Source organism: Lissotriton helveticus, chromosome 2_1 (assembly GCF_964261635.1).
Source record: "Lissotriton helveticus chromosome 2_1, aLisHel1.1, whole genome shotgun sequence".
In the NCBI taxonomy this organism is placed as follows: domain Eukaryota; kingdom Metazoa; phylum Chordata; class Amphibia; order Caudata; family Salamandridae; genus Lissotriton; species Lissotriton helveticus.
This window is the reverse complement of record NC_136059.1, coordinates 1555699030-1555724449: the sequence shown is the minus strand read 5'-3', so window position 1 is coordinate 1555724449 and position 25420 is coordinate 1555699030. Positions and strand designations below refer to the sequence as shown.

Sequence of the window (25420 nt, the reverse complement as noted above, 5' to 3'; positions counted from 1 at the left end):
AACATGTCTGGTGGTGGCTGACTGCCTACAGACAGTCAAGAGACCACACCAGGGTTGGTAGAGATTCAGGGGGCACCTCTGAGGTGCCCTGTGGGTACATGGTACAATAAATCTCACCCTGGATCAGTGTGGGTTTATTGAAAGGAGTAGTTTGGTACCAAACACTCTTGCATTCAGTACAGCGATCCTGATACTGTGGAACTTGAATTTTTGAGTTCTAAGCCCATGTACTCTCTATGGCTTCACTGGCACTTACGATATTGGGAAATGGAAATGGTGCCCCATATTGTAGGGGCATATCTGCTCATGCAGATAAGCCCTCACCTGTAGTATAGTGCACCCTGCCTTAGGGCTCTGAGGCCTGCTAGAGTGTTGACATACCTAGGCTGCCAGGCAAGGTCAGCTGGCATGGCACCCAGACAGGGTGCCATGTTAACGTTGTCGTTTTCCCCCTCACAGGGGCTTGCAGGCTGCAGTGGCATGGTCCCAGTGAGGGGGGAGGGGTCCCAAGGGACCCTCTTCAGCTCTCAGGCCCTAGATACCCAGGGTACCAGTTGCTAAGGACTTATAGCGGCAGAAATACCAATTGGGAGATTGTTAGGGAAGGAGCACTGGCACATGGCACCTGGTTGGCAGGGACACTGTGCACTACATTTGAAACCACATCAAAGCAAGAAGGGGAGTTTGCCATGCAAAAGGGGCAGTTCCTCACAATACAATTTCCCCCCCCCCCCCCCCCCCCCCCCCCCCCAGGCAAAGAGATGCAACTAACCTTCCCCTGGAGGAGTTTACATCTTTTAAGGAAAAGGCCATCTGCATTTTGGGATGGGCAGTCCCCAGGTCTGTGTTCCACTGTGAAGTTAATTCCCTTCTGATAGATGCATCTGCCAGTGGATTCCTCACCTTGTGAATACCCCCCTGCATCAGCAGCATCCGGAAATTCTTTTTGTAGCTTCGCGCCGACGTCACAGAGGCACGGCATCGCGCGCGACTCCGCTGACGTCACCGACCCCATATTAGGCCCACGCCGGCGTGATAACATCAGTTCCTTTTTTCCGCGTCGTCGACGCTAACGGTTTTCTAGGGATCGTCCGTAGCTTTTGCAGTAACTTTGTTACCTTGTAATGTTCATGTTTCATTGTCTTCTCTTTCGACATGTCTTTGAAGAAGACAGGATTTATAGCCTGTGGGGAGTGCGGCAAAACCATGTCCATTACGGATTCCCATGAATGCTGCTTGTGGTGTTTAAGCTCCGACCACGACGTCGAAGACTGCCAGTCTTTTAGGAAGATGACACCTAAGGCCCTCCGGGAAAGAGAAGCTAAGCTTCTTGTGGGGAAGCTTATGGGAAGTAAGGAAAAGAAAATATCGAGGTCGCGGACTCGACGCTCGAGGTCAAGATCTCGTTCGAGGTCGCGATCGGACTCGTCCTCGGCCCATGCTTCGAGGTCATCTAAAAAGAAGCATAAGAAGAGGTCCCATGAATCCCGACATCGCTCGAGGAAGGACTCTGGTTGTAAGCCGAAGTCGCAGGTGAAGCTGATTGAGAAGGTGGTGGTTTCTTCAGCTTCGGAAGATCAGGACGCCGGAGGTGAGGCGTCGCATGCGAATTTGCCAGGTTCTCCGAGGCAGACGGCGAATCCATCTCCGGTTCCATCCCATCCTCTGGTTCGGGAGGATGAAGGTGAGGGGGAGATGGTTGGAGAGGGAGAGGCTCAGTTGCTCGAGGTTCTGTCGACTCCGGTGCACCAGCCCGAAGAGGAAGACTACGTCGTATCGACTCCACGCCCTCAAGAGCAGCCTGGGGGTTCGTACCCAGCCTTCCCGGCTCCAGGTTAGGATCCGACGCATTTCCTTAATGCAATGTTTGGTATATATTCCAGGGCTATGTACCCCTCTGGGGCTCCTGTTGGTCCCACGGGTCCGATGGCGTTTGGTCTGGGTGTTCCCCAAACCTATGCACCTGCACCCTTTATGCCGGCTCCAGCGCCGCATTGGCATTTTCCGACGCCGGTGAGGCCATCGACTCCGAAGCCATCGACGCCGAAGTAGTCAACGCCGAATCCTTCGACGCCGATTCCATCAACCCTGATGCCGAACCCTTCGTCCGGCGTTGGGATCGGAGCCGACAGTGGATCCGACGTCTTCGAATGTGAAGCTCAGGTCGAGGCGTGAAGCCCAGAGGCTGATGGAGGAAGAGAGATATTGTGAGGAGAATTTGGAGGAGGGTGAGCTGCAGGAGCCTGAGGACCCATTTGAGGACCTTTCAGTGGCTAGTGGTCTTGAACTGTCCCCTGAGTGGGATTTAGTTTCAGTACCGGATGAACCCTCTAAAGATGTGGCTCCTTACCATGTCGTAATAAAGAAGGTTGCACGTTTATTGAACATTGCTCTACCTACTGCTGAGTTTAAGTCAAATGTTCTCACAGAGGTCCTTCACTCTCCATCTTCAGCATCTGAACCATTGCTGCCTTTTAGTGATGCCCTTAAAGATCCGATTTTAGAGGTTTGGAAGAATCCTGTTTCAGCTCCTGCTGTTTCTAGGGCTGTTGCCAGGAGGTACAGAGCTGCTCCTGATGACCCAGAATTTTTATCCACTCACCCTCTGCCTGAGAGTTTGGTGGTGCAGGCGGCTTGTTCCAAAAGATCAACGGGAGCTTTTCCACAGGTTCCAGCAGAAAGGAGTCGAGAAAACAGCATCAGGCTGATCCTTTCTCCTCCGCCAGTATGGCGCTGAAGTCCACGAATGCGACCTGCCTGATGGGGCGTTATATCCACGCCCTGATGGACACTGTAAAACAGTTGGTGCCCAAGATACCGGAGGAGGATAGGAAAGAGTTCCAAGAGGTTATCTCTGACTCTCAGGCTGCAGCAAGGCAGGTGATTCAGAGTGGATTGGACACGGCAGACTCTGTGGCCAGGGTCATGGGCTCTTCTGTGGGAACAAGGAGAGCTGCGTGGCTGAAATCGAGTGAATTTTCGACAGATGTCCAGTCTACATTGATGGATCTCCCATTCGACGGGTCTGGTTTATTTGACAAGAAGGCAGATGCTGCAAAAGAACGCTTTAAAGGCAGCAGGGCGACGGCTAAGTCGTTGGGCCTTCAGACCAGGGGCACTTTTGGGAGGCGTTCTAGAGGATTTAGCAGATCTTCTTATCGATCCTACAAGACAACGCAACCGCAGCCGCAGCAGCAGCAAAACCCGCTGTACAGGTCTTATAGGGGCAAGCAAAGAGCCCGTTCTCGAGGCCGACAAGCTTCCTCCTCTTCCCCGTCCCAGCCCCCTGCCAACGCAGCAAAGCAGCCCTAGATCCGCCATTCCGGATCATGTGGGTCCAGTGGGGGGTCGGCTTACCCATTTCCTACGAGATTGGGAATTGATTACATCGGATCTTTGGGTTCTCAATCTCGTGGGGAATGGGTATGCTCTTCCCTTTCGGGAGTTTCCCCCAAATTACCCTCCTTGCCAGGGTTATTGTTCGGAGGACCACCTGCTTCTCCTGCAGGAAGAAGTCCTGGCTCTGTTCAGAAAAGGTGCGATAGAGGTGGTTCCGAAGCAGGAAAGGGGTCCGGGATGCTACTCCCGGTATTTTCTGATCCCCAAGAAGGATGGCAGGCTTTGGCCAATCCTGGATCTCAGGATCTTGAACCTTTACCTGAAACAGGAAAAGTTCAAGATGCTCACTCTTGCACAGGTTCTTCAAGCGCTGCTGGAATAAGACTGGATGGTGTCGATCGACTTGCAGGATGCGTATTTTCACATCCCAATCCTGAAGTCGCACAGAATGTATCTCCGTTTTACGGTTGGGTCGCAACACTACCAGTTTGCGGTCCTTCCGTTTGGTCTTACTACTGCGCCTCGAGTCTTCACCAAGGTGATGGCGGTGGTGGCAGCACATCTCAGAAGGTCGGGAATACCTGTATCCCCGTATCTGGACGACTGGCTGATCAAAGCAGAGTCGCCGGGGAAGGTGCTCAATCACCTGCAGGAGACTACTCAGTTGTTACACAGATTGGGTTTTTCGATAAATGTACCCAACTCTCACCTGGTGCCCTCCCAGCGCAACCTGTTCATAGGTGCGGTACTGGACACTTCCGTATGCCGTGCATTCCCTCCTCCTCAAAGGATTCGCAACATACAGGAAATGATTCCTTTATTCTACAATGGAGCGGTTGTTCTAGTCCTGAAGGTCCTTCGTCTGCTCGGTCTGATGGCTTCTTGCATTCTGTTGGTCAACCGTGCACGCTGGCACATGAGGGCACTCCAGTGGTGCCTCCGCAGGCAGTGGTATCAGCACAACGGAGATCTCAGGGAGTCCGTGAGGATCTCCAGAGAGACTGCAGCGGATTTGTCTTGGTGGAGCGTGGAAGGCAATCTGTCACAAGGAAAGCCTTTTCAACTTCCTCCATCGGTGGCCACGGTAATAACGGATGCATCCACTCTAGGCTGGGGTGCTCATCTGGGGGACCTGGAGGTCAAGGGTCTTTGGTCTCCAGAGGAAAGGTTGCTTCACATCAACCTACTGGAATTATGGGCGATACGTCTGGCGCTCAAGGTCTTCCTCCCTTCCCTTCGCGGGCGGTCAGTTCAGGTCCTGATGGACAACACGACCGCTATTTGGTATGTCAACAAGCAGGGAGGAGTGGGGTCGCAGTGTCTCCCACAGAGAGGCTCTGCGTCTCTGGTCCTGGGTTCAGGACCATCCGATTTGTCTGATGGCAAATCATCTGGCCGGAGTTCTGAACGTTCGTGCAGACAGTCTCAGTCGGCAGTTCTCTGCCGACCATGAGTGGATGCTTCATCCAGAGGTAGTTCGTCACGTCTTTCGGACGTGGGGAACTCCTCGGGTGGACCTGTTCGCCTCTCGCGAGAATGCTCACTGCCCGTCATTCTGCAGCCTCCAGTTTCCGATGCAGGGGGCCTTGGGGGATGCGTTTCAGTTGAGTTGGGACTCGCAACTCCTTTACGCGTTTCCTCCCATACCCTTGATTCCTCTGGTTCTGAGGAAAATTCGCCAAGACCGGGCCCAAGTTATATTGATCGCCCCGGATTGGCCAAGAAGGGGGTGGTACACAGACCTTCTCCACCTCTCCTCTCACCCGCCGCTCCGTCTCCCTCACAGGGCAGATCTCCTCTCCCAGATGGAGGGGCAGGTTCTACACCCCCACCTCCAGACCTCACACCTTCATGCCTGGAGATTGAACGGGGCAACCTGAGGTTCGAGGCATGTGGGCTGCTAAATTCATATCTATTGCATAGATCGCCGCCTAGTGTTGGGTCCGGATGATTGCACATTGTTGTCCTGGAAGAGTCTTCGAAGTATCACGAGATAGGTGGCTCCTCCCCTGGACTACAGTGCGCATGGGCATCGACTCCATCCCCAGATTGTTTTTTTCCGCCATTGGGTTCCCTCCCACACGATGTGGTGGATGTCATTTTGTCAGCCAGGCGTGACTCCACTAAGTCCATTTATTCCTATAGATGGTCAAAGTTCGTTGCTTGGTGTGGGGAAAAGTCCATTGACCCTTTAAGAGCTCGTTTGTCCAATATTCTTCAATTTGCTCTTTCCTTGGCCCAGCAGGGTTTTGCGGTGGCGACTATTAAGGGTTATTTGTCGGCCTTATCGGCTTTCCTTTGTTTGCCTGACCAGCCCTCTTTGTTTAAGTCACCTATTGTTTTACGATTCATCAAGGGCCTTACCAATACATTTCTGCCTACTCCTTTTATTGTTCCTCAATGGGACTTGAACCTTGTTCTTCCATTCTTGATGGGTTCACCTTTTGAACCCTTACACTCATGTCCCTTGAGACTTATGTCTTTCAAGACAGTCTTCCTTGTAGCAATTACCTCGGCAAGGAGGGTAAGTGAGCTTCAAGCTCTTAGTTCAAAGCCCCAGTTTTTATCCATTCATGCTGATCGAATGGTTATTAGGACATGGGCTGCTTTTCTGCCAAAGGTGGTTACTCCTTTCCACCTGGGGCAATCCGTTACCCTTCCTACCTTTTATCCTCCCCCTCACCCTTCCAAGGAGGAGGAGCGACTTCACCGCTTGGACCCTAAGAGGGCGGTGAACTTTTACCTGGACATGACAAGAGTTGAGGTTGGATGACCAGCTGTTTGTTGGATTTGCTGGCTGCAAGAAGGGAAAGGCGGTGCACAAGCGCACGCTCTCGAGATGGATTATCCTCTGCATTAAGATCTGCTACGCCCTGGCGGGTAAGGAACCTCCAGAGGGTATAAGAGCTCCCTCTACTAGAGCAAAGTCTTCTACATCTGCTTGGTCTAGTGGTGTACCTGTAGAGGACATTTGTAGAGCAGCGACATGGGTCTCCCTCCACACTTTTGCAAAGCATTACTGCTTGGATAGCGAGATGAGGAGGGACGGCCATTTTGCGCGCTCTGTCCTTCAAGATCTTCTGGTGTAGGAGAGTGGACACCCTCCTCCGGGAGTGGGGACTGCTGTGGGACTCTATTCACAAGGTGAGGAATCCACTGGCAGATGTATCTATCAGAAGAACAAGTTACTTACCTTCGGTAACTCTTTTTCTGGTAGATACAGTGTCTGCCTGTGGATTCCTCACATGCCCACCCGCCTCCCCGTTGTCCACTCTTCTATGCCTTCGATAATGGCAATGTTTTAATGTATATATGTTCTTCTTGAATTACTGCATTGTCCTTACACTGTGTGTGTTATCTTGACTATTGTATACTGTGTATATATCTATTGTCGGTCCGTCCGTGTGCCTCGAAGGCACGGAAAAAAGTGCGGAACTGACGTCCTCACGCCGGCGTGGGCCTATTATGGTGTCGGTGACGTCATCAGAGTCACGCGCGATGCCGTGCCTCTGACGTCGCCGCGAAGCTACAAAAGAATTTCCGAATGTTGCTGACGCAAGGGGATATTCACAAGGTGAGGAATCCACAGGCAGATACTGTATCTACCAGAAAAAGCGTTGCCGAAGGTAAGTAACTTGTTCTTTGCATCCATTGTCAGCTGACTATCGTTTGTTACCCAGATAGATTAAGTGATGCTTGACTAGAGATTTGTGGGTGGTAAAAGTTTGGTTTTCTCAAAACAAATTCCAAAATAGAGCTGAACATTCACTCACTTTCAAAGGGGTCAAAACCCTTTTTGGAGTTCTGTTACTTGAAGAATTCCAGCAAAACAGTATTGAGGATGCTCTGGATTTTCCATGACTCTGAGATCAAACTGACTATTTTACAGCACATTGGGCTGGAAATTATTCCCACCACTGAAATATAAAGTAAATCTCCTGTAGCTGTTACTGTCCGCATGGCATACGCTTGTACAAAGTTTAAAGACTTGAGCAATATTGACACTTGTTTTTTTTGGTCAGGCGTGGTGACGACCTCTTAATGCATATGGAGATCGAGCTGGTTGAGGCACTGTGTGGCTTCCAGAGACCAATTTCTACATTGGACAGTAGAACTATCGTTATAACCTCTCATCCTGGTGAGTGCATGTGAATTAAATAGAGCATGTTAGTTTTCTTGCTTAGTCTTAAATATTTCAGTTGAAATCAATTTGTGTACGAGCATCCAGAAATACTGCTGCCATACGCCCTCCGACTTTTGAATGTTGAACTGTGTTCTACTAATAGGACATAATAAACATGCTTTGGGTGAGATCTTGTAAGAAAGTGCCCTCGTTTTGCATGGTTGGCCCCGCTTGTTGCTAAACTGCTGACTTGCTTTGACTGAGTGTGCCCTCGGTTCCTGCCAAACAGGTACCCAGGGCCTATGTTCTTTCCCTAAAACTGCATTTAAACAAAACCCAATAGGCACTCTTGGCCACATGTCATTACCTTGTAAATGGTGCCATAGGAACCAAGGGAACTGTGGCCAGGAAAGACCTCTAAGGGCTGCACCACTTATTGTGCCACCCTTAGAGGCCATGTACCTTTACGCTTAAACACACACAGCCATTGCAGGATGCGTGTTTTGGTGCAGAACAAAGTGCAGAGTCGACATGGCACACATCCCTGTGCGACATGCCTACAACCCACTGCCCTTGCATAGGTCAGCCACCCCTCTAGCTGGATGCACTATACCATTGGTGAGGCTACAGGTGCATGAGCCCTGTACCCCTACAGTGTCTAAACCGATTCTTAGACATTGTAAGTGCAGTACTGCCATTACGAGTATATGGTGCTGGGAGTTTGTCTTTACGAACTCCACCGCACCATGATGGCTTTACTGAAAACCAGGAATTCTGATAGATACATCTGCCGTGTGGATTCCTCACCTTGTGAATATCCCCCTTGCGCCAGCAACGTTCGGAAACTTTCTTCGTAGTACGCCGACGTGGGCGACGTCACAGGAGCACGGCATCGCGCGCGACCCCGTCCGACGTCACCGACCCCACATCAGGCCCACGCCGGCGTGATGACGTCAGTTCCCTTTTTTCCGCGTCTTCGACGCTAACGGTTTTCGGGATCTTACTGCGATACTTAGTATCTTTCTGTTTATTAATAGACATTGTTTCTCTCTTGCGACTTGATTCTTCTCCGAAGATGTCGTCGAGGAAAACAGGCTTTAAGCCGTGTAGGTCTTGTGCCCGCACGATGTCCATCACTGACCCACATAAGGACTGTTTGTGGTGTCTTGGTTCGAGTCACGACGTCAAGAACTGCAATTCCTGTTTTAAGATGAATCCGAAGGCACTTCGAGAACGTGAAGCTAAATTACTTTTGGCTAAGGTAAAACAGGATTCTGGACGTTATTCAAGATCGACGTCACGGAGGTCGAAGTCGAAGCAAAGGTCTCGATCGAAGTCGGTGTCGGCGTCGAGATCCAGAGCGGGTTCGTGATCTGGTGAGGATACGCGATCTAAAGAGAAATCGAAATCCAGGGAAAGATCGAGGTCTAGATCTAAATCGGCTTCCGGTCACGCTTCGAGCTCCTCGAGGAGAAAGCATAAGAGGAGGAAACACAGTTCGAAACATCATTCAGAAAAGGAATCCTCTGACTCGAAGAGAAGGTCTCATAAACATCGTAAAGACTTTATCTCTCCTTCTCCTGCTTTATCGAAAGAAGGTTCTCCGGCCCCGGAGCCAGAACCGGAGCCGGATCCGGATCCGATGTCCTCGGAACATGAAGAGGAAGAAGAAGTGATTCCTCAAGAACCGACTCCAGCGGAGACTCCTGCGGATCCGGAAGGTCAGAGTGAGGGTGTGTCGGGGCGACCTCCATTGGATCCGGTAGGTCTGTACCCTCCCTTTCCTGGTCCTGGACAGGATCCCTCGCATTTTTTAAATGCAATGTTCGGAGTATATTCCAGGGCAATGTACCCCACTGGAGCACCTGTTGGTCCCATGGGTCCATTATCATACAATCTGGGTATTCCTCAGTCGTATGCCCCAGCTCCGTTTATGCCATTCATGCCGGCGCCTCTTCCACCATGGCTCGGTACGGCTCCACCGAGGTCTTCGACTCCGCATGCGGCTTCGCCGGCTCCGGATCGACCTCGCAGTCGAGATCGAGGTACCACACCTGTTCATGACTCTCGTCCTGCTCCGGCTCCTCGATCGACGTCGGAACCGGCTCCGTCGGAGTCGTTACCGGATCCGTCGACGTCGATTCGATTGGAGTGGTCGAGGCGAAGAGCTCAGCGCCTTCTAGAACAAAAGGATGATGAGAGTTCTGATGTGGAAGAAGGCGAGCTTCCTGATCATGACGATGATTTCGATGAACTTCGGGATGCTAGTGGTCTAGAACTCTCTCCTGAGTGGGTTCTGCCTTCAGCTTCTGATGCTCCATCTAGAGACGTGGCACCCTATCACGTGGTCATTAGGAAGGCTGCTGACCTTCTTAATTTAAAGCTGCCCACAGTGGAGTACAAACCCAACATCCTCACTGAAGTCTTACATTCTCCTTCTTCAATTGTGGAACCTACACTGCCATTTACTGATGCCTTGACGGATCCAATAAAGGAGATTTGGAAGAAGCCCTTATCTGCTCCTGCAGTTTCAAGAGTTATTGCAAGACGCTATAGGGTGGCTCCTGATGACCCTGCATTTCTTTCTACGCATCCATCTCCGGAAAGTCTTGTGGTTCAGGCGGCTTGCTCTAATAGGGCTGCTAGCTCCTTCCCTCAAGTGCCAGCTGACAAAGAGTCTAAAAAATTAGATCTGTCTGCGAAGAAGACTTTCTCTTCTGGGAGCATGGCTCTTAAATCATCAAATGCTACTTGCCTTTTGGGTAGATACGTGCATGCGCTAATGGACTCAGTGAAGCAATTATCATCAAAACTTCCTGAGGATGATAAGAAGAACTTTAATGAGGTTGTCTCTGACACTCAGGCTGCTGCCCGCATGGTCATTCAAAGCGGTATGGACACTGTGGATTCTGTTGCTAGAATTATGGGTTCATCCATTGCGACCAGGAGAGCCGCATGGCTAAAGTCTTCAGATTTTTCTGCGGATGTGCAATCTACATTGCTGGACTTACCCTTTGATGGAACTGGCCTTTTCGGTAAGAAGGCTGATGTAGCCTTGGAAAGGTTTAAGGACAGCCGTGCCACCGCTAGATCTTTGGGTCTGCAGATGAGAGGATCGACGACTAAAAAGTTCAAAGGATTTGGCAGATCTTCTTTTCGTCCCTTCAAGCAGGGCCAACAACAACAACAGCAACAGCAGCAAAACCCTCTATATAGATCCTATAGAGGTAAACAGAGGGGTCGTGGACGTGGACGTCAAGTCTCCTCTTCCTCCACTTCCTCCAATAATGCCCAACCCCCACCCGCATCAGCAAAGCAGCCCTAGATCCACCATTCTGGATCATGTAGGGCCAGTAGGGGGTCGGCTTACTCATTTTCTACGAGATTGGGAATCGGTTACATCAGATCTTTGGGTTCTCAATCTCTTAGAGAATGGGTATGCACTTCCTTTTCAGGAATTCCCTCCCAATTACCCTCCTTGCCAAGGTTATTGTTCGGAGGACCACCTGCTTCTCCTGCAGGAGGAAGTCCTGGCACTGTTTCGAAAGGGTGCGATAGAGGTGGTTCCAGAGCAGGAGAGGGGTCAAGGGTGCTACTCCCGGTATTTCTTGATTCCCAAGAAGGATGGCAGGCTTCGGCCTATCCTGGATCTCAGGATTTTGAACCTCTATCTCAAACAGGAGAAGTTCAAAATGCTCACCCTTGCTCAGGTTCTTCTAGCGCTGATGGAAGAAGACTGGATGGTGTCGATCGACTTGCAGGATGCGTACTTTCACATCCCAATCCTGAAGTCGCACAGGAGGTATCTCCGTTTTACGGTGGGATCGCAACACTACCAGTTTGCGGTCCTTCCCTTTGGACTTACTACTGCGCCTCGAGTCTTCACCAAGGTGATGGCAGTGGTGGCGGCACATCTCAGAAGGTCGGGGATTCCTGTATTCCCTTATCTAGACGACTGGCTGATCAAAGCAGAGTCGCCGGAGATGGTGCTCCATCATCTGCAGGAGACAACTCAGTTGTTACACAGGTTGGGTTTTTCAATAAATGTACCCAAGTCTCACCTGGTGCCCTCCCAGCGCAACCTGTTCATAGGTGCGGTACTGGACACTTCTGTATGTCGTGCATTCCCTCCACCTCAAAGAATTCACGACATTCAGGAGATGATTCCTTTATTCTACAATGGAGCGGTTGTTCCGGTCCTGAAGGTCCTTCGTCTGCTCGATCTGATGGCTTCTTGCATTCTGTTGGTCAGTCATGCACGCTGGCACATGAGGGCACTCCAGTGGTGCCTCCGCAGGCAGTGGTATCAGCACAACGGAGATCTCAGGGAGTCAGTGAAGATCTCCGGGGAAGCTGCAGCGGATCTGTCTTGGTGGAGCGTGGAAGGCAATCTGTCACAAGGAAAGCCTTTTCAGCTACCTCCATCAGTGGCCACAGTGATTTCGGATGCGTCCACTCTCGGGTGGGGTGCTCATCTGGGAGACCTGGAGGTCAAAGGTTTTTGGTCTCCGGAAGAAAGGTTGTTTCACATCAACCTTCTGGAATTGAGGGCGATACGTTTGGCACTCAAGGCCTTCCTCCCTTCCCTTCGCGGTCGTTCGGTTCAAGTCCTGACGGACAACACGACTGCGATGTGGTACATCAACAAGCAGGGAGGAGTAGGGTCGCAGTGTCTCTGCAGAGAGGCTCTGCGTCTCTGGTCCTGGGTTCAGGACCATCAGATTTGTCTGGTGGCAAATCACCTGGCCGGAGTTCTGAACGTTCGTGCAGACAGTCTCAGTCGGCAGTTCTCTGCCGACCACGAGTGGAGGCTTCACCCAGAGGTTGTTCACGACATCTTTCGGATGTGGGGGACTCCTCGGGTGGATCTATTCGCCACTCGCGAGAATGCTCACTGCCTTTCGTTCTGCAGTCTCCAGTATCCGATGCAAGGAGCATTGGGGGACGCGTTTCAGCTGAGTTGGGGAGATCAACTCCTTTACGCGTTTCCTCCCATACCTTTGATTCCTCGGGTTCTGAGGAAGATTCGTCAAGACCGGGCCCAAGTCATATTGGTCGCCCCGGATTGGCCAAGAAGGGTGTGGTACTCAGACCTTCTCCGCCTCTCCTCTCACCCGCCGCTCCGTCTCCCTCACAGGGCAGACCTCCTCTCTCAGATGGAGGGGCAGGTTTTACACCCCCACCTCCAGACATTACACCTTCATGCCTGGAGATTGAACGGGGCAACTTGAGTTCTTTTTCTCTCCCTCACGAGGTAGTGGATGTCATTCTTTCTGCCAGGCGTGACACCACTAAGTCCATTTACTCCTATAGGTGGTCTAAATTTGTTTCTTGGTGCAGGGAGAGAGATGTTGACCCTTTGAAGGCTCATTTGTCTAATATTTTACAATTTGCCCTTTATCTGGCGCAGCAAGGTTTGGCTGTGGCCACGGTCAAGGGGTATCTTTCTGCCTTATCGGCATTTCTATGTTTGCCGGATCAGCCATCTCTCTTTAAGTCTCCGGTGGTTTTGAGATTCTTGAAGGGTCTCATAAATATGTTCCCTCCTACTCCTTTTGTTGTTCCTCATTGGGATTTGAATCTTGTGCTGACCTTCTTAATGGGTTCTCCCTTCGAGCCCTTGCACAAGTGTCCATTGAGGCTTCTATCTTTTAAAACGATCTTCCTCGTTGCAATCACCTCGGCAAGGAGGGTAAGTGAGCTTCAAGCTCTAAGTTCCAAACCCCCATTCCTGACCATTCATGCTGAAAGGATGGTTCTCAGGACCAGGGCTGCTTTTCTGCCTAAGGTGGTGACTCCTTTCCATCTTGGGCAGTCCATTACCCTTCCTACCTTCTATCCTCCCCCTCACCCGTCTAAGGAGGAAGAGAGACTGCACCGTCTGGACCCTAAGAGGGCGGTGTCGTTCTATCTGGACAGGACTAAAGACTTCCGGATGGATGACCAGCTGTTTGTTGGTTTTGCTGGCTGCAAGAAGGGCAGAGCGGTGCACAAGCGCACACTTTCCAGGTGGATAATCCTGTGCATCAAGATCTGCTACTCTCTTGCTGGTAAGGACCCTCCTGAGGGTATTAGAGCACATTCTACTAGAGCAAAGTCTGCAACATCTGCTTTGTCTAGGGGTGTACCTGTTGAGGATATTTGCAAGGCCGCGACTTGGGCCTCCCTCCACACTTTCGCGAAGCATTACTGCTTGGATACCGAGGTGAGGAGGGATGGCCACTTCGCGCGCTCTGTCCTCCAAGACTTCCTGGTGTAGCAGAGTGGGCACCCTCCTCCGGGAGTGGGGACTGCTGTGGGAATCTATTCACAAGGTGAGGAATCCACACGGCAGATGTATCTATCAGAAGAACAAGTTACTTACCTTCGGTAACGCTTTTTCTGGTAGATACTATATCTGCCTGTGGATTCCTCACTGACCCACCCGCCTCCCCGTTGTCCACTCTGCTATACCTGGTCTTTCTGTATATATGTTTATACTATTGATTTAGTTCTATTTGTACTGTGTACATTGTATATTTGCATATTTGCTGTCGTTGGTCCGTCCGTGTGCCTCGAAGGCACGGAAAAAAGGGCGGAACTGACGTCATCACGCCGGCGTGAGCCTGATGTGGGGTCGGTGACGTCGGACGGGGTCGCGCGCGATGCCGTGCTCCTGTGACGTCGCCCACGTCGGCGTACTACGAAGAAAGTTTCCGAACGTTGCTGGCGCAAGGGGGATATTCACAAAGTGAGGAATCCACAGGCAGATATAGTATCTACCAGAAAAAGCGTTACCGAAGGTAAGTAACTTGTTCGTTTGGTATCAAACTTCTCAGCACATTAAACAGACCCTCCAGCTTATCGCGATTTGCAAAAAAATCGCGCGATCTCTGCAAATGCCGCGATATTTGGCATAAAGCCCGCGAAATTTGCCGTTTCCGCCGTTCGCCGTCCTTTCCGGCCGTTTCCGCCTTAAAAGCGAAGAGGAGCGAGGCACCCATTTTCCATTTGATTTGCGGCGAGAAGAGAAGGAGGTCGAGGACGCGCGAGAGGGAGAAGACCACGGCGGCCGAGAGAGGGAGAAGACCACGGCGGCCGAGAGAGGGAGAAGACCACGGCGGCCGAGAGAGGGAGAAGACCACGGCGGCCGAGAGAGGGAGAAGACCAGCACCACACCAGCAAGAGGGGGGGAGAGAGCACGAAGCGGCAGCGACACACACGAAGACTCTTCCTCAGAGACTCGGACTCGTCGGAGCAGGAGGAAAGCTGGCCGGCGGCGAACAGAACACTGACAGGTACCGTCCGTCCTTCACGCTGGTGGGGGCCCGCCGCACACATAGCGAGGCTAGGTAGGCAAGTTTAAAACCAGCTTCGTTAAGAAGCGCTGCCCGGGTGGGAGGGGGGCAGTGGAGATGTGGAAGAGGAGAGAGGGAAAAGTTTTTATTGCAGGCCTCGCCCGGCCTTGGGTAAAGTTTTTATTATTTATTTATTTATTTATTTGTGCATTTTTATATAGCGCGGACTTTACCTGAAGGCGTCAGAGCGCTTCACATTAGGAACAGAGATGAAACCTAATGAGAAACATTACAAAAGAACAGATTGCAAAAACATACGTTACTTACATAAGGTAATAGTGACATTTGTGAGCAAACAAAATACATGAGGTAGTAAAAACTGTGAGCAACCAAAAATACATGAGGTAGTCAAAAGTGCACAAGAGGAGATGAAAGTGACAAGTGTGCAGTTATAAGAGAAAACGGAGTATAATTTGAGGTATAGTACTGCAATAAGTGCTAGACACTCAGGGCACAGGAACAAGCGTTACGTGGGCAAGGTCAAACAGTAAGATATCTGTGTTTGGTGTTGCAAAAACCCCAAAATAAAATGCCTCTAAATGCCGCTAAATTTCCATTTTTGTGCCGCTAAATTTTCATTTTTGTGCCGCTAAATTTGCCAATCCATGCCGCTATATCCTGGGGGGGTCTGATTAAACCCAGACTGATGCCAGTGTGGGATTTAATGAAAAATGCACTCAGAAGACATCTTAGGACGTTTTTCACGGGGCATCTCTAACACTAGTGTCCAGGCTGAGTGGCTGCTTGCCAGTTGCCACCGCCAGACATGTTTCTGGACCCCTAGGTCGAGAGCCTGCTGCTCTCAGGGGTCTGAAACAATGCACATCCTGGGAAGAGGTGCCAAGCCTCCTCCCCCAGTATGGGCAGGGTCCACGAAGGGGAAGCTTCAAAGGCTTCCCGCCTTTTTGAGCTACCCCAGGCCTTTGCTGCTTCCAGCAACTGGCCCCCACCCGTTCTGACGCCCCGTGAGTGCCCCCTGCCCAAAGTGCCCCCCACTTTGGGCAGGACAATTGGTGGGAAAACCAAGTGAAGAAGGGAGGTGTGCAGACCTTTGCCAACCCCACCCCTCCGGTGGGGGAGGCGAGGTGAAGCACAATTCTCAGTCCTCGCCATCTTGCAGATGGGGGGGACCCAGCCAACCAGAGTGAGGCATATGCTCCCTCCCACTGGTGGGTGGCATAATAGGGGGTGTAACCACCACAAGAAAGGTACCCATTGGTCCCAACCATTAATTACCTGTAACACCCCTAAATCTAGTATTTAGGGGCAGCCGCCCTCAGGCAAGAACCAACCAGAAGAAGAGAAGAAGGACCGAAGAAGCCCTGCTGAAACTAAGAGGACGCCCACTGACTTGGCCCCAGCCCTACTGGCCTGTCCCAAAGTCCAACCTGCTCCAGCAAAATCCTGGTGTGTCCAGCAGCCTCAAGAACCCGAAGGGCCTGCTCTGCCTTCTAAACCAAAGACTTTGTCACCATTGAGCACCTAGATTTGCTCACCTACAGACTCTGGCCAAAACTGCAAGTCTGCGCCACTGTGCACCCGACGCCCACTGCCCGAGTTAGTGGCCCAACACCACGAGCAGGTCTCCCCGGCGATCCTGACCTGAGATCTGCTGATCTCTGACCTGCCTCGGATCTCCAAATGACGCCTGCAGTCTCTTTCTGGAGGATCCCCCGGACCAGAGCTGGTAGGAAAACCTGGCGCCTAAAGACACCCCTACACCCGCTGTCCCATGGCCATTGGGTTGCCCAGCCGACGGTGTCCCAGCTTCCCCAGGCATCCCAACTTACCTCTCCAACCGGTGGGCGCCTCCAGAAGATCTTAGTGCCTGCAGTCTTTAATGGGAGAATCCCCTTTAAAAACGGGGCACCCAGCCACCCCTGCGTCGCTGCGGGTGTCCTTTGGGTGCTTACTCGGATCCCCCTTTGCCCTGAGCCTAACACCAGGAGCATTGCTCCCACAACCTTGTGACCTGCTCGTGAGCAGCCACCTACCGGAGGCCCCCTATCCCCCTTTGGATAACATTGGGGCTCAGCACTCTGCACCTGGCCGCCGTAGTACCGCTGAGGGTGTTTCAAGAGTGCATCCTTGACCCTGGGGGATCCCTGGTACTAACACCAGAATACCAACTCCCACAAACTTGTACTTACCTGCAAACCCATAACTACATTTTCTTCCATAAGATTGCATTGACTGCTTTTCCTAAAAATTGTTTTAAGTGTGGAGTTGGATTTGTATGAGAACTTGAAAAACTGCAAATATCTACAAACTGCTTTACTTACCTTTTCTCTAGGAAATGTCCAAGTGTGATATCGAAGCATATCACACTAAGTAGAAAAAGTAAACCATAAAGTAATCTGCAAAGTAATCAAAAGAAATGTAGCAATAATTTTCACTGTAATAAAAACGATTTCATGCCTGTAACAAAGTCCTTTTCATTCAGCTTGCTTCTATTGTTCAATTTGCCTTAAAGTATCACCCGGCTTGCATGTTTCTAGAAAATAAATATAACTAAATAATAATTTTTATACAAACAAATTGGTCTGAGTTCAGTCTTTGAGTGTGTGGCAATAATTGGCTGATTGTGTGTACAACAAATACTTAATACTACCCTCTGATAAAGCCTTACTGCTCGCCCACACTACCACAAATGGAGAGTAAGGTGCTATCTACTTTCACCTCTGCCCACCTTTGCGGTTCCACTGGACTCTGTGCTCACTATATCTCACTTTGGTATAGTATATACAGAGCCAGCTTCCTACAGTGTCATTTAAAAACTTACATAGCATTGTGGTTAAAACACTGGTGTGGTCAGATAGATATTGGACTATCTACTGGTTCATTAGGAGTATTTCACAAGTAATCCATGTAGGTTTTCTTCTGAAATCTTTCCTAGGAGAGGGCTTGAGGTCCTGCCCCTCTGGCCAGAGTCCCTGTTCAGTAACTGACTTGCATGTGTTCCTACTGATTGTAATGGGTACCCACTTCATAGTTCTCTAACAAACTATAGTGCATTCGGTCTGCCTACCCACTTCCTTGCTGGAAGTTAGTGATGTGAAGGTGTTATTCACACGTTGGGATTCACAAACAGCAGAATATTTCTTTAGTTTCTCGTAACCCTTTTAAATGCATAAACTTTATTTTTTAAGCAATTCCCACATATCAATGGGGCCACCACTGGAACAGTTGGTGGGTTAGCAGAACTGTGACAAGGAACAGCTGGACTTTATATAATGGAGATAGAGTAAGTAGAAGGGGCATTACTACTTTGCCTCTCCTCAGTCCTCATCATTGAGAATACAGCAAGTAGAGGAACATTGAACCAAAGACCACAAGACCGACATGCCTGCAAAAAGAGAAAACTAGGCAGTGAAACAAAACAACCTCGCTTCAGCACCAAGAATTCCACGGAGTGCCCCCACTAAGAGGAAAGTACCTAAGCAACAAAGGTGGGGGTCCAGCCTTTTGGGTAGTGGCTGAACATCTACAAAGAACACAGCCCACCTAATGAAGGAAAAAGCACAAGAAAGGAAATAGGTGGAAACAATTCAGACATCCCAGGTAAATTTTTAGGGAGAGGACAGAGAAACAAAACCTACCTGACTAGACCAATCTAGAAGGTAGACTGACCTCACTGCCACATAAAAGTTAAGGCATGTACTTGGTTTCTCTATGAAGAGCAGTCAGATACCAACATAAGGCACCTTTAGACACAGCAACTCCATTCCGCCTCCTATCACAATACGAATATAACTTTCACTGACAGGCTGCATGCCTGGTAGACCCCCTTGCAGAACTCAGTCATAAGAATAAGAAACAGCTCCAGGAAAGTTAGAGTAACCAGCAGACCAGATTAATAGCAATTGTAGAGAGCAAGGTGGAGTCACGGCTGGAGCTCTTCAAAGACAGCAATGCTATGGCCGCGTCCTTGGGCTTGTCTATGGCCCCTCTGCAACCCTAATCTGCCCTTCATAGCTATGCAAGAGGTCTCCAACCCTGCCCAGCCACCACAGCCAGCAGACTTACTAGACTTTTTGTGACTCAGGGTCCCAGAGACCATATGGGGAGAGGTAGGCAGTTAAACACCCCCTCCCCGGCAGCCGTTGCCTTCAAGCCTCTTTAGTCTGCCTTCTGACCATCTTGGACACCCAGTGGAAGGCAGAATGTTCGAGGCATGTGGGCTGCTGAATTCATATCTTGTGCATAGATTGCCGCCTAGTGTTGGGTCCGGATGATTGCACATTGTTGTCCTGGAAGAGTCTTCGAAGTATCACGAGATAGGTGGCTCCTCCCCTGGACTACAGTGCGCATGGGCATCGACTCCATCTTCAGATTGTTTTTTTCCGCCATTGGGTTCGGATGCATATTTGTTAACTCTAGTTCGGAATCGATAGAACACTTTCTTTTTGACCAAAAGGCCTTTAGTTATCGTCGGTATTGTCTTGCGATCGGTGCCCAGTTCTTGTTCCGGCTCGGTTCACGAGCCGAACCTCCAGAGGAGCCGCGTGGCTTTTCGACACTGAAGGCCTGGTCGACGCCAGAGACCTTATCGACGAACCATCATGGAACGGAGCCCGTTCAAGAGATGTCCCGTTTGCAACTCCAAATATCCTCATATCGACGTCCACCCGGTGTGCAACAAGTGCCTGTCTCCGGATCACGATGAAGCCAGCTGTATGGCTTGTTCTCGTTTCCGCTCCAAGAAGACGATTCGACTTCGACGTGCAGCGCGCAAGGAGGCCCAGCAGACGGCACCTGACCTGGTGAACATTTTCGATACCGAAGAGGATGAGAGAGTCGAGCAGGAAGTTCAAGAGTCTGATCCTGCATCGGAGATCGACTACGACGCAGATGTCGAGATTGTTGATATTGAAGACGTCGACGAGGTAGGAGACGACGATGCAGCCTTTCGGGCCGTTGAAGATAGCTCGGGCGACGAGCACGTTGGTACGGGGCCCGACACCAAGACACTCAATAAGGCTCAGGTCGAGGGATCGCCACATGGCCTTACCTGAGATCGTACACTTAGTTCTACGGCCTCGCCGCAGGGCCCGGCTACGGACATTTCTAGCGAGCCACTGGTTGACCGATCGAAACCGAAAGAAAAAGCATCGGTGTCTACGCAACCGAAAGCACTGGAGGCAAAATCGAAACCAAAAGTGCGTATTGCTTTGGTCGGCTCGAAGTCCTCCGAACTATTGGCACCGACGAAGCAGAAGAGTGTTATCGACCCAGTGGGGTCGCTAAAGGGTGTCGAGCCGAAGACTGCGACACCAAAAACACTGGTCAAGGACGTCAACCCGAATAAGTCGGCACCGAAGGCCGTCAACACAGAAAAAGGACTCGGAGCTCAGAAGGTTCTAGATCCTACGCGTCGACCAGATAAGGGTAAAAGCGGTACAAACCTCGAGCCCACACCTGGCGGTGCCTCGAAGGAACCCGTCGAGTCGACGCAGCCGTCCGCCTCCTTCAAGCAGGTGTCTGAATCGCTGTAACGCATTAAAGAGAAGGCTTCTACTGTCGGACCGAAGGACACTCCAACACCGAAACCTACCACTAAACCTCAAAAATCGTCGGCGCCCATCCAGTTCACACTGCCGCCGAAAGTGGTGCCTAAGGCCTTCGCCCCTAAATCGGCCGTCGAGGCGTCCAAGAGGGTGTCCACAGGGCCGGAGCCTACAACTGCGGAACTTGTCACAAAGCATCGACAGCCTCCGCTTGAAGAGCAGTCGAGGCAATTCATGGACGCAGACACGGGTAGACTTTCTATTTATAAACGAAAGATCGCCCCTGAACAGCCTATGGAGTCCTATAAAATTCCATTGAAAAAGAAGGATTCTACTATATCACCTCTTCTTGTTGAGCCTATTTCACCACATGGCCAAGACGCTGCTCCTATCTTGCCAACTTACTCGGATGTGGAGACAGGGGAAGGTGACAATGAGGAGTACAGTTATCCTATAGACGCGGATCCTGAAGATCACAATGAACCCTGGGCAGACGCTGCTGACCCCGGAGATCCACACACTGCCCCAGACAGTCAGATGTATGCTGTGAAAACCTCGCCTACTGAAGACTCAGCGGCGTTTAATGCGCTTATTGAAAGGGCAGCCAAAAATCATGATGTCCAGCTCCATGCTGACCCTATTGAAGTGGATTTTTTGTTTGACACCTTCTCCACCTCGGAGAGAACGGTCAAGACTCTACCAATGCTGAAGGGTGTCTTAAAACATGCTGGAGACATTTTTAAAGAAAACACCAGAGCACGGGTGATAAACCCCAGAATTAAAAAAAAGTACAAACCAGCACCTGGGGACCCCACCTATATCAAGGGACAGTTGCCGTTGGACTCTCTAGTTGTTTCTAATGCCCGGACGAGGGCAAACTCGCAAACAACGGGTGATGCTCCTCCCCCTGACAAAGAATCTAAAGTGCTAGAAACATCAGGGAAGAGGGTGGCAGCTCAGGCGGCCAATATCTGGCGCATTTCCAACACTCGAGCACTCTTAGCCAGATATGACAGGGCTCATTACGATACACTTGAAACCCTGTTACAACACTTGCCAGATGAATATAAGAAGGCAGCAGAGATGCTCATTCAGGAAGGGAAGCTTATATCAAATGCATCTATCAAGTGTGCGCTGGACGCGGCAGACACCGAGGCCAGGGCAATTAACACCAGTGTAATGTTGCGCCGACATGCCTGGCTGAGACTCTCCAGTTTCAAGCCCGAGATACAAACCACCATACTAAATCAGCCTGTAAACCCTGACCACTTATTTGGACCAGAGGTGGACACCACCTTGGAAAAGATAAAAAAGGACACTCAGACTGCAAAGTCTATGGGGGCTCTACAGTCCCAGCAGTTCAGGGGTGGTTCTTTTCGTCGCTCAAACAATAGAGGAGTTTCCAGAGGCCAGCTGTCACAGCAGACACAATACAATAAAGGAGGCGCGCAAACCACCGACACCAAACAAAGTAGAGGTGGCTATCGTGGAAACAGCACCAAGGGTAGAGGTCGCGGAAACAACAGCTCCCGATCCTCCGCCACTAACAAACAGTAACGCCTTGTCACTGCCCCCCGACCATACAACACCGGTCGTGGGGAAGACTGCAACAGTTCCTACCAGTCTGGACATCCATCACTACAGACAGGTGGTTGAGAAAGCTTATCCAGTTTGGTTATTGTCTGGAGTTAACATCCACTCCACCCAACATGCCCCCAAAACACCGTCCTATGTCCACAGAGCATTTGCACTTATTGCAGCAGGAGGTACTCGTAATGCTGCAAAAAGGAGCAATAGAGCTCGTGCCTGTGGAGGAAAGAGGTACAGGGGTGTACTTGCTGTACTTCTTAATCCCAAAAAAGGACGGGTCCCTCAGACCCATACTAGACCTCAGGCCCCTAAACCAGTACATCCTATCAGAACACTTTCACATGCTCACATTGCAGCAGGTTCTACCGTTACTCAGTCAGGGGGATTTCCTAGCAACATTAGATCTGAAGGATGCGTATTTCCATATTCCGCTACACCCGTCGCACAGATTCACCATTCAAAATCAACATTATCAATTCAAGGTCCTTCCTTTCGGAGTGACAACGGCACCCAGGGTGTTTACAAAGTGCCTGGCGACGGTGGCTGCTCACCTACGCAGACCGAATGTTCACGTCTACCCTTATCTGGACGACTGGCTTATCCAGGCGAAGTCGGCCGAGCAGTGTGCCGCCCACATGTCCCACACCATTCACCTTCTTCACGATCTGGGTTTTTCACTGAATTATCCAAAGTCCCACCTTCAGCCCGCCCACGTACGGCAGTATCTGGGCGCGACAATAGATACTCTGGCAGCCAAAGCACAGCCAAATTCAGTGAGAATCCACAGCATTCAATTGCTGATACAGAAATTCAGACCACAACACTCGCTTCCTGCACGAGTGTTCATGCAGTTGATAGGCATGATGGCCTCCTGCATCTTCATAGTCCCGCACGCGAGACTACATATGCGTCCGCTTCAGGAGTGCTTAGCACGTCAGTGGAACCAGGCTCACGGACAGTTGAAAGACCTAGTGTTGGTGACCGGTCGTGCATACAACTCTGCATTGGTGGACTCCAGAAAACCTTTGCAAGGGCCGACCGTTCCAGGAGCCTGTGCCACAGATTATTCTGACTACGGACGCATCTCTTCAGGGATGGGGAGCTCATGTACTCCACTACACAGTGCAGGGACTATGGACAGCGCAGCAGAAGATGCACATCAACCTTCTAGAACTGATGGCTATCTTCTTGGCAATGAAAGCATTCAAAGTGCATCTGTGCAACAAGGTTGTGTTGATCCGGACAGACAACATGACGGCCATGTACTACATACAGAAGCAGGGAGGTACACACTCTCCACAGTTCTCATCTGGCTCAGAGCATGTGGAAGTGGGCCATTAAGAGAAACATCTTCCTCATGGCGGAACACCTCCCGGGCAAGGACAATCAGATGGCGGACCTGCTCAGCAGGCACAGCCACCAACTACACGAGTGGGAGTTACATCCATCTGTACTCCACCCGTACTTCCAGCAGTGGGGTCATCCAGAGATCGACCTGTTCGCCACAGAGGAAAACGCCAAAGCCAAAGCTTTGCCGGCAGGTTTCCACACCCACAGTCGCAGGGAAATGCGATATGGATGAACTGGTCAGGCAGATTTGCGTACGCTTTTCCCCCAGCACCTCTAATACCGCTGGTGGCACGCAAGCTAAAGCAACACTCGATGACACTCATCCTGGTTGCTCCAACGTGGGCACGCCAACCATGGTACACCACTTTTCTGGAACTATCCGTGGTACCGCATCAAAGGCTGCACCTCACACCCAGGCTTTTGACGCAGAACCATGGCGACATATAGCATCCAGATCCGCAACAGCTGAACCTGGCGATCTGGCTCCTGAGGTCTTAGAGTTTGGCTACCTCAACTTGCCTCCCGACTGTATGAATATCATAAGAGAGGCAAGGAAGCCCACCACCAGAGCATGTTATGCGGCAAAATGGAAGCGGTTTGTCATTTATTGTGCAGACCACATCAACCCGCTAGATGCCTCTACTCACAACATCATTTGTTATCTGTTACATCTATACAAATGCAATCTCGCCTATGCTTCCATTCGTATACATTTGTCCGCAATAGCAGCTTATCTCCAAAACAGGCAGCATCTCTCGCTTTTCAGAGTACCTGCCATTAAAGCTTTTCTAGAGGGACTCAAACGAGTTATTCCTCCCCGGACCCCACCAGCTCCGGAATGGAACCTAAATGTGGTCCTCACCAGACTGATGGGTCCCCCTTTTGAGCCTCTACACTCATGCGAGATTCAGTTCTTGACGTGGAAAGTAGCTTTCCTGATAGCAATCACATCGCTGCGACGCGTTAGTGAACTCTAGGCACTAACTATCCAGGAGCCATTCATACAGATTCACTCCAACAGGGTGGTACTCCGTACTAACCCTAAGTTTCTTCCTAAGGTAGTTTCACAGTTCCATATCAATCAGACTATAGAACTGCCAGTGTTCTTCCAAAATCCAGAGTCAGTGGCAGAGAGAAAGCTCCACACACTAGACGTCAAGAGAGCTCTGATGTACTACATAGATAGGACCAAAGATTTTCGGAAAACGAAACAACTGTTTGTTGCCTTTTCGCCACAACACAAAGGCAACCCCATTTCCAAAGCAGGTATAGCCAGGTGGATCGTTAAGTGCATTCAAATTTGCTACCACAAAGCCAAGCGCACATTAACGGTTCCCCCACGGGCCCACTCCACACGAAAGTTGGGGGCCTCCATGGCTTTCCTTGGAAATATTCCTTTAGAAGACATATGTAGAGCAGCCACATGGTCTACCACACACATATTTACAAAACACTACTGCGTGAATGTGCACTCCAAACAGCAGGCAGCTGTAGGGCAGGCTGTTCTAAAAACACTTTTTCAAACTGCTGCAGCTGGCACAGGCGGCCGCCGCTAATGGAGGGACTGCTATGTTTTCTATGCACAAGATATGAATTTAGCAGCCCACATGCCTCGAACCGAATATGCTACTTACCAGTATGCATCTGTTCTTGGCATGTAGGGCTGCTGACATTCATATCGCCCGCCCTCCTCCCCGGCGCCTGTAGCGGCTGCAGCATTTACAATTACTCTTAGCATGGTCATCACTCACGGTGTTACACTCCATCTTTGCCACAAAGACGAAAAACAATCTGAAGATGGAGTCCATGCGCACTGTAGTCCAGGGGAGGAGCCACCAATCTCGTGATACTTCGAAGACTCTTCCAGGACAACAATGTGCAATCATCCGGACCCAACACTAGGCGGCAATCTATGATATGAATGTCAGCAGCCCTACATGCCAAGAACAGATGCATACTGGTAAGTAGCATATTCGATCATCACCGCCACTGGTGGTCAATATTCTCACACTGTTTGGTACTACAGATAGTCCAAAGGGGGTACTCCCTCCCCTTTGACATCCCCCCTCCACCACTGCCACCCACTGGCGATTAGCTGACAGGGGACCATCTCTCCTTGCTCTCTCAAGAAGTAGAGGTTCTCTTGGCCAAGGGAGCTATAGAGATGGTGCCTG

The 25420-nt window shown here is 50.6% G+C and overlaps 1 protein-coding gene across 1 annotated transcript in view; it reads left to right on the top strand.

The window, feature by feature from the left end:
- DNAJA1 (DnaJ heat shock protein family (Hsp40) member A1) overlaps positions 1 to 25420 on the top strand; it is a 165884-nt gene that overhangs the window by 90622 nt on the left and 49842 nt on the right. Inside the window, exon 7 of the mRNA XM_078676518.1 lies at positions 7362 to 7477. Coding sequence (XP_078532644.1) covers positions 7362 to 7477 — 116 coding nt within the window. The remainder of the gene's footprint in view (positions 1 to 7361; positions 7478 to 25420) is intronic.